We start from the raw sequence: 9046 nt of genomic DNA on the forward strand, positions 1-9046 counted from the left end.
GACTTTTATCCCAGTACTCCTGTGATAGAAATAATGATACTGTGCGGTTGTTTGTGAAGCTGTTTTATAACTATACATGACAACTGTATAAGTTCGCGATCTTTAATGACTAATCTTACAGCTCTAAATCTAATCTGTATCATATTAAACAATGTAGGTTCAAAGTATTGTTGATATTGTTATTCCAAACCTGTATGAGTTTCTTTTTTCTGCTGAACACGAAAGAAGATATTTTGAAAAATATGGGTGACCAAACAGTTGATGTGCCACACTGACTTCCATAGTATGGAAAAAAAAATACTATGGAAGTCAATGGGGTCCATAAACTGTTTGGTTACTGACATTCTTCAAAATATCTTCTTTTGTGTTCAGCAGAAGAATGAAATTCATACAGGTTTGGAACAACTTGAGGGTGAGTAAATGATGACAGAATTGATATTTTTGGGTGAACTATCCCTTTAATGAAATCTCTTTAAGCTGTGAGCTGTCTGTGTGGAGCAGGTGGTTGTGTTTGTTCATGTACCATTCTTGCTAAGAAGCAGGCTGTCTGTTCTCCAGCTCGCCTCATCCTGTTGTACCCTCATAGAAGTCCAAATCTCATATAACGTATACATTACAATGAATGCACTGTACAAAGATTCAAGAGTCAAGACAAAACATGACTAACACCAGCAGGCCACATTCACACTCACTGACTATTGTGTGAGGTTGGCTGGTGCAAAAAAAAAAAAAAAAACATGGTTCCTGTGAAACTAAAGACTCGATTTTATCAGTTTGTGAAAGTCACATGGAGGTTTACGGTAAAAAGGAGAACCCAAAAATTCAGAAAAAACAACACAAGAAAGACTGGAATTAAACGTCTGTTTGGAAAAGAAGAAATGAAACTGATGTCATTCTGTGCATTCCTTGCTTTACACTAGATGGAGAAGTGCCACCAAAACTCCAACATATTAACAGTTACACTGAATTCATGAAATACTGTAAAGTTCATGATGAACTAGTACGCTCTATATTTAGAAAGGAGTTGAGGAAGCCACACGCAGAGACTCAGCCAAGCCAACAAAGCAGACGAAGAAGGACAAAACCTTTCCTCAATAAAAAAGGACATTACGTACATGTAATGTATATAGGCTATTGCATAACTTTGCCCCCTAAATACGTAAATATGATATATTTAGGATAAATTACGTTCATGTAAATATACAAAGGTTAGTACACAGACAAAATATTTAATATTATATAAATATTAATATTTAAATTGAAGCTTTTTGCGTCCTGCCTAGTTCACATTTAATCACTAAAACAAGTTAATCACTATAATTGATTTATATATATATATATATATATATATATATATATATATATATATATATATATATATATATATATATATATATATACACACACACACACACACACACAAAGGTCTTTACATAAATGTAATAACATGACTAAATATGTATATATATATACACACACACACACCTACACCTGTTATGTAAAGATTTAATATATGCCAAGTTCAATAGTAACTACTAAAACATAAATAAAATCGCCAATGTTTAAAACTAGTTTATTTACTATTTATTTATTTGTGTCGCATTACTGTACTTAAAGAAAGGTCTACAGTAAAACAAAACAATGTTGATCAGTGGCCTGGCATATGTCCTCATATCAACCACACAATGATCCTAAAACACTTGGTCAGCATCAGAACATCGATCACTGTATAGTCATATAGCACAAAATGACTCTAAAAGGATTGTAAAGAGTAACCATGGCGACAGATCTGTTGGGCACTTACCGTTCAGATGGATCTGATAGTATTGGAAGCAACTGAAGCGGAATAGGGCGGTACGCAGTGAGCTTCGGTGCTACTGTACACCATGTACATTCAACCAACTGTCCTGTAAATCTGACAAATATCACCCTAGTGCTATCCGCTACAACATTCCCAGAACATCAGCCCGAGGGGAGGATGTCAGTCCTGTTTTGCTGCCCTGTCCGCGATATTTCTCAGATTATGTCCGCAGCTTGATTCTCTTTTCCATTCACGTCACCGAGGAAAGCCCCAGCGTGTGACGACACTCGCATTTCGAGAAGGAAACCCCGCCCACTGACGTCGCTCCAAACGGAAATGACTGCGTGTCACGACGTTTTGACCGTTTAATAAGTCGAGTCTTTGAACCGTATATTTAAAATATGTTTTGTGTATTATTAGTACAGTTCAAATATTTTTAAATATTAATATTAAATAAAGTGATGTAAAACAATGGTTCTCTCAATCTGAGAGGCCGCTCAGCGAACTTCGAGGGAAGGGACCAATAACCTTAACCCTTTCATGCATGAATTATGATAACCTCAGTCAGGATTTTTTTCCTATGTGTTTTTATTGCTTTTAGGGCATTTTTTTTTTACAAATTTTTCAAAGAGATCTTCAGATGTCCACTTGAGTGGACAGCATGCGGTTGGTTAAAACTGAAGATATACTGTATTAAATATAAGACAATAATCAAACAGATAAAGTATGTGAATTTAACAAACTAATCAATGCAATTATATCAAATCATGTGAAAACTATAAAATATATACAAAAAATATAAATGCAAAATAGTGCTAAGGCTTCATACAACTTCATACAAGTTGCACTTCACGTATCTTTGATATCAGAACATGAGGACGTGATTCCATCAGAATTTTCTACAGCCTGTCAAGGTACAACTGTGGAAACCACTCAGATGCTCCCTCCAGTGCATCAGAGTATGGAGATTTACCCTTATTAGCTGATAATTCTGATTATGTTCACGATGGACATGCACATTTCTATCATAGCCCTCCTCTGAGAAAACCTAGCAATACATTTTTTCAATCTCATCTGAAATGATCAGTGTTGGGGGTAAGTAAAATAATGTGTTACAAGTAACATGCATTACCTAATCAGATTACTTTTTATCTAACAAGTAATTAACTACAAGTAATGTGCATTACCTAATCAGATTACTTTTAGATGTAACGAGTAAAGAAACGCATTACAAGTAACATGCATTACGTAATCAGATTACTTTTTGATGTTATGAGTAAAAAAAAGCATTACAATAACGCACATTGCATAATCAGATTACTTTTTGATGTTATGAGAAAGGAAACACATTACAAGTAACATGCATTACGTAATCAGATTACTTTTTGATGTTATAAGTAAAAAAACGCATTACAATATAACATGCATTACGAAATCAGATTACTTTTTGATCTAACAAGTAATGCATTATAAGTGTCATACATTATGTAATCACATGACTTTTTTCGATGTCAATGAAAATTACATTCTAAAAATACAAATACATTTATTTACAGTAGAAAAAGTCAATGCATATTAAGTTTTTAAGTTTTAAATTTCAAAAACAATTTTCACATTATAATTATGAATTGTAGCTGAAATATAGCAGTTGATGCATGACGTCCACTACAGTGGACATGTGATTAATCAGAGTTTTCTCTCAATCTAAAATCAAAACTTGGAAAATTTTACTGTGATATGACTCATTAGATATTGCTTGATGCTGCAATATTTTTTTTACCTACAAGAGTCTCCTAGGATAGAAGGAATCGGTGGATATTCTGGAGCAACTTGGCATGTCTGACTGACCCTTGGCCATCTTGGTTTGGAGAAAAAAAAAAACAAAACAAAAAAAAAACGAAACACAAAGGCTTGCCACTTGGTTGCAATTTATAGGATGATGCACCAGGGTCCAATGAAGAGGCTGATGTGCAACTTTGCCATAAAAACCCGTGCAAATTCAAGAAAATGCTTTTTTAATAGCTGTGACCACTATGCGTGAAAGGGTTAAAATCTTAATTGCTAAAATTGAAAAACAATAAAAGAGTAAAGATGTACAGCATTAAACTGACATTTTTTAGTTGGTAATTATTTCATCAGAAGTATCAATGGTCAAATTAGCTTAGACGGGAAGGCCTTTGAACAGCTGGGGCCTAAACGGTTCAGAACCACTGATTTTGTATTTCTCCTAATACAAAGAAAATATGTAAAAAGTGCTTATTTTTGAAATCTCACATTTTTGACCAAAAGATTATTAATTTCAGTGAATACATCATTGGAATAATTAAATTACCATGACTTTTCCAGGTGTCTGTTATTATAGTGCACACATTTTAAAAATGTTTTACATTTTTGATACGGACCATTTCACTGAATCATTTAAACCAGTGCGTCAGCCAGATTGACTGATTTGTGAATATTTTAAAAAGAGCATAACTAGAAAACAGATATATATTCTGCCTCACAAACTTCAGAAGGCGTTCTCGAAGTCAGCATTTGGACTAATACAGACACACAATGAATCAAAACCTTCATGTAAGGTAGTACAAAATAGTCTCCCAAGTTTATTGGAGGTAATCAACTGTTTTTTAGTCAAATCTGTGTTCATTACAAAAAACAAACAAGACACTTCCAGCTTCCCCCTTTCCCCCATCCATTATTTTCCCATCTGGATCAACCTGGATGGGAGAAACTGGATTTCATACAGCTGCAGAAAAAAAAAGAAAAAAGGTCCACAAGTAAATGAATGATTCAACTCATGACATTAATTAAGAAATATTAACTAATAAAGCAATTAATTAAAATGTTTTTTATTATTATTTTACATTCAGCAATCAAACCAAGTATTCACACGACCTCTACTGGATATCAAGCAATACTACAAGATCCAAGTCTACTAGAAAAGTGAATTAGAAATGATTCCTGTTCTTATAAATTACTTTTCACATTTCACTTTGTAAATGGTGCAAATGAAATAACCATACCTCTTTACAGGTGTCTGGTTTGAACAAAAAGTGCTTAAGAGCCTTCAGTTTATAAAGTCTGAACTTGATCATTGAGACTTTACACTTAATCTGGGTTCTACAATCATATATATTATAGCCTTTTTTTGTCAAGAGCTGTTATCCATTGCTCAATAAACAGCAGATGAATCAAAACCATGTCTAAAGACAAAACATGAGAGGAATAAAATAAAGTGTTATAATGCATGTTAGGAAAGAGGGTATGCAGAGATGATTTAGACAAAATAAACGAGATCTTTACAGGTAGCAGCAGAGAAGGCGGCGAGGATGGAGGCGAAGACGAGGTCGGGGGACTGAGAAGCATCGACAGCAGTGTGCAGGCCACGGGTACTGTAGTACTGCACTAGAGGAGACGTCATCCGGTGATACGACTCCAGACGGGAGCGCAGAGTCGTCTCGTTGTCGTCACTGCGGCGAATAAGAGGCTCGCCGGTCACCTGTGGATGTATGGATCAGAACAAAACTTTATAGCAATGCTCGAAGATGCCATATTAATAAGAATCTGAACAGTTTTGTTTCTCACATCATCTTTCATAGGCTCTTTGGGGGGGTTGAACTCTTCATGGTAAGATCGGCCACTAGGCTGGTGAATGAGCCTGAGGAACGTAATGGTATACGTTATACATTATATACACACACACACACTAATTTGTTTATGGAATATTGCATTCATGTGCCCTCAATCTTTAATCAGAATAACTTCTCCTTCTTACAGCGACATCTCTTCTCGTCTCTGATGACGTGTTTACTCGCACAAGGGCGGGACAACCTGTCACTCACATGAGATCGACCAATAGCAAACCACAATCATTCCAAAATCAAGTCCCGCCCTACATTTTTACTTGTTTGAGAAGCCGTTTCACTTGGATATACATCACAACAGGCAAGAAAAGACTATTACAACTGTACATGTTTCATTTGTTTTTAAAAATTTTAACTCGTAATGCTTAATATAACTGAACTTTCTGGTGAAACGACTTAAGTCGGCTTAAACTCCGTCCCTGCAAGCTCAAGTTCATCTGCATCTACTTATGAGTACAATATCCACATCTTAAGAACCCAACAACAGATGCATAGAAGAACCAAGTCCCCACTCTACATTTTTTCTTTTCCGATAATCCATTACAATTGAATGTACCGTGTGTCACAATTTGGAAGAAAAGATTGTCAATTGGTTTAAACAAAAGCATAAGTTTAATGCTTTACATTTCTTACTTAAAAAAAGGAAGGTGCACTTCCTTATTGAGTTCCAATGAAAACTGCATAATGAAAAATGTTTCTGCCACCTCCCTCTTTAAATATTACAGAGCCAAAAGTTTTTGACCTCTTGTATGACCTACCAAGAATATGTGTTCTCTTATTCTTGGAATGAGTGTGATGCTCTATTCAGTGCTTTCCATATTCATTAAACTAAACTGAGCTATTAGACTACATTAGTGATGAAGGGCTCCAATACAATGCTTCCAATTTACAGGCCCCTGCATCCTCATACCTCCCACAGATCCTGCGTACTAGCAGGGAGTCATCAACGGAGAATTCAACCACCGAGTCCAGTTTCTCACTACGCTTCTCCAAGAGGCCGTCCAACTAGAAATGAGAAAGATGTACAGTACAGGTTGACAGATTGTGGTGCACAAAATCAAGGACTGTATTAAAGGGATAGTTCACTTTTGAAATTAAATTTTGGTATGTTTTAGCTTACCTCAAGGGCATCCAAGATGTAGGTGTCTTTTTTTCCGCAGTAGTTTCAATTTTGATATTTTTAGGTCAAACCGTTCTTGTCTGTCAGTCATATAATGCAGGTCTATGGTCACTGTCTCAAAGAGCATGCACAGAGAAGTCCAAATTAAACAGTTCCCGATCGTAAGTACACATTGACGGCCTAAGACACGAAACGAGCGGTTTGTGTGAGAAAACGAACAGTATTTATATCGTTTTTACCTCTACACAACCACGTCCAAATGATCTGAGGGCGCGCGCACTTCCTGGTGTGTGACGTGTGCGCGCGTTCTGGCTTAGTCTGCGCAAGCGCCGGAAAGTGTACAAGAGGTAAAAACGATATAAATACTGTTCGTTTTCTCACACAAACCGCTCGTTTTGTGTCTTAGGCCATCAATGTGTACTTACATTTACGAGTCATTAAATCATGTTTAATTTGGACTTCTCTGTGCATGCTCTTTGAGACAGTGACCATAGACCTGCATTATACGACTGACAGACAAGAACGGTTTGACCTAAAAATATCAAAATTGAAACTACTGCGGAAAAAGACACCTACATCTTGGATGCCCTTGAGGTAAGCTAAAACATACCAAAATTTAATTTCAAAGTGAACTATCCCTTTAAGTTCCGTTCACACCAAGAACGATAGGAGGTGTTGACGCTAGGTGTGGTGTGGATGCTAACTATATTAGCTTATCCTTATAATTGTGGACTGTTATTCTTTTATATTTAGAACGATTTTTAGAACTATACCTTCATCTTTATTGTTGTAGTTATCGTCATTGGTGTGAACGGGCCTTTATAGACATACGAAGAGTCAATTGTTCACAGATTGTAGAAGTCCTCACCATTTCTGCCTGTCTGACTGTACGGGGGAAACCGTCCAGCAGGAATCCATTCTTGCATGCAGGAGTGTCCAGATTGTTGTCTATGAGCTCCACCACCATCTCATCACTCACCTAAAGGAAAGGTGATGAACAGAGATTCAAGTCTGGAGAAGAACAAATCTAGTAGTGTCAGAATTTAAATATTAAAAAAATATATAATTGTTATTGTTTACACTGATTATCTGTTCATTTTACCAGTTTGCCAGCATCCATGGTTTCCTTTAGACGCTGACCGAGTTCTGATCCAGATGCCACCATGGCCCTCAGCATGTCCCCAGTAGCTAAATGACACACACAGTACTTGTCTGCAAGCTTGGGTGCCTGTATACACACACACACACACATATATATATAGACAATATTAAGAAGTGTTTATTGAGCAGCAAATCAGCATATTAGAATGATTTCTGAAGGATCATGTGACACTGAAGACTAGAGTAATGATGCTGGAAATTCAGCTTTGCCACCACAGGAATAAATTAAAATATATTCAAATAGAAATGAGCCATTTTAAATTGTAATAATAATATTTCACAACATTACTGTTTGTTGATCAAATAAATACAGCCTTGGTGAGCATAAGAGTCTAAAAACATTACCAAACTTTTGAACGGTAGTGTTCATATGATGAAAACTATAATGTCAATCACAATTCTGTTGTAACCACTTTCATTAGCCAAGTTTGAAGTATTTTACTGATGTGCAACAATATTGCTCAATATCACCAAGCAGTAATGCAAAGTTCAAACCAAGAATGATTTGCATGTGAAAGAAGATGATATATTGAGTTGTACTGACTACAAATTTCCCAGTGGTCACCAACTTACATGTGTTGATTGTCACATAGATCATTCCACATTTGCACTGAATGAATAAAGCCCAGGGCAACAGGGCAGCGCTCTTAAAGAGACAGTGACACATGTTGGTTCCAATGGCATAATGTTGGGTTTAGCTGAGTTCAAGGAGTATTTCAACCCAAAATGTATAACCTGCCGTCATTTACCCTCATGTCATTCCAAACATGTATGACTTTTTTTCTTCTGTGGAGCAGAATGAATGTTAGGCAGAATGACATGGAAAAATATCAATGAAAGTGAATGGTGACATTCTGTCTAACATCTTGCTTTTGTTTTTCACAGAAGAAATAAGTCCGTAATGGTATAGAATAGCATGAGGATATGTAACTGACAATTTTTTTTTGGGGGGGGGGGGGGGGGTGAACCATCTCCTTACTATCCATCCTGCTTCTGCTGAACGGTTAAATCTAAATGAGCCACGCGGCCCTTCGCACGAACTCTCACCTGCGTCCCCTTCCCTGCTCCGGGTGGGCCGAGCAGAATGGCTCGAATGCCTTTCCGTATACCGGAGACAGTATCATCCGCTTGCGCGCTGGGGGCCATGGTTACAGGTGTAAACGAACTAAAGACAATTCTCTCCACCACTACACACGTCCGTGAATTCACTCAACCGAGAAAGGAAGTGGTTAGCAGCTACGCCTCCGCTGACTATGCAATCCAAGACCCGCCTTCTAGGACCAGACCGCCAATCTGATTGGTCAATGACACGCCGATTAT

The 9046-nt window shown here is 36.8% G+C and overlaps 2 protein-coding genes across 3 annotated transcripts in view; both read right to left on the minus strand.

Moving 5' to 3' along the window:
• Positions 1-2111, minus strand: part of rnf19b (ring finger protein 19B) — a 21424-nt gene extending 19313 nt beyond the window's left edge. Inside the window, exon 1 of the mRNA XM_081377395.1 lies at positions 1805-2111. The gene's annotated coding sequence lies outside the window, so the exon portion shown is untranslated. The remainder of the gene's footprint in view (positions 1-1804) is intronic.
• A 2259-nt stretch (positions 2112-4370) lies between these two features.
• On the minus strand, positions 4371-9016 carry ak2 (adenylate kinase 2). 2 transcript variants are annotated; one of them, XM_081376175.1, is made up of 7 exons: positions 8774-9016; positions 7668-7793; positions 7434-7544; positions 6356-6450; positions 5387-5459; positions 5105-5300; positions 4371-4547 (listed from the first exon to the last, which is right to left on the minus strand). In XM_081376175.1, exons 1-7 carry the CDS (start codon positions 8870-8872, stop codon positions 4540-4542), a joined length of 708 nt encoding a protein of 235 aa, XP_081232301.1. In that variant the 5' UTR covers positions 8873-9016; the 3' UTR covers positions 4371-4539. The 2 variants fall into 2 exon arrangements, with proteins under 2 accessions (XP_081232301.1, XP_081232300.1); XM_081376174.1 differs by lacking the exon at positions 4371-4547 and having other exon boundaries at positions 4948-5300; positions 8774-8995.
• Between the last annotated feature and the right edge of the window lie 30 nt (positions 9017-9046).

This window comes from Scardinius erythrophthalmus, assembly GCF_964197995.2.
Source record: "Scardinius erythrophthalmus genome assembly, chromosome: 10".
In the NCBI taxonomy this organism is placed as follows: domain Eukaryota; kingdom Metazoa; phylum Chordata; class Actinopteri; order Cypriniformes; family Leuciscidae; genus Scardinius; species Scardinius erythrophthalmus.

Bases quoted from the DNA above. Each gene is read 5' to 3' on its own strand.
- ak2 (XM_081376174.1), bottom strand. From the start codon at position 8,872: ATGGCCCCCAGCGCGCAAGCGGATGATACTGTCTCCGGTATACGGAAA. The intron at 6,451-7,433 runs GTGAGGACTTCT...TCTCATTTCTAG, and splicing joins CAGTCAGACAGGCAGAAATG to TTGGACGGCCTCTTGGAGAA. The intron at 5,301-5,386 runs GTGAGAAACAAA...ATACATCCACAG, and splicing joins AAGAGCCTATGAAAGATGAT to GTGACCGGCGAGCCTCTTAT.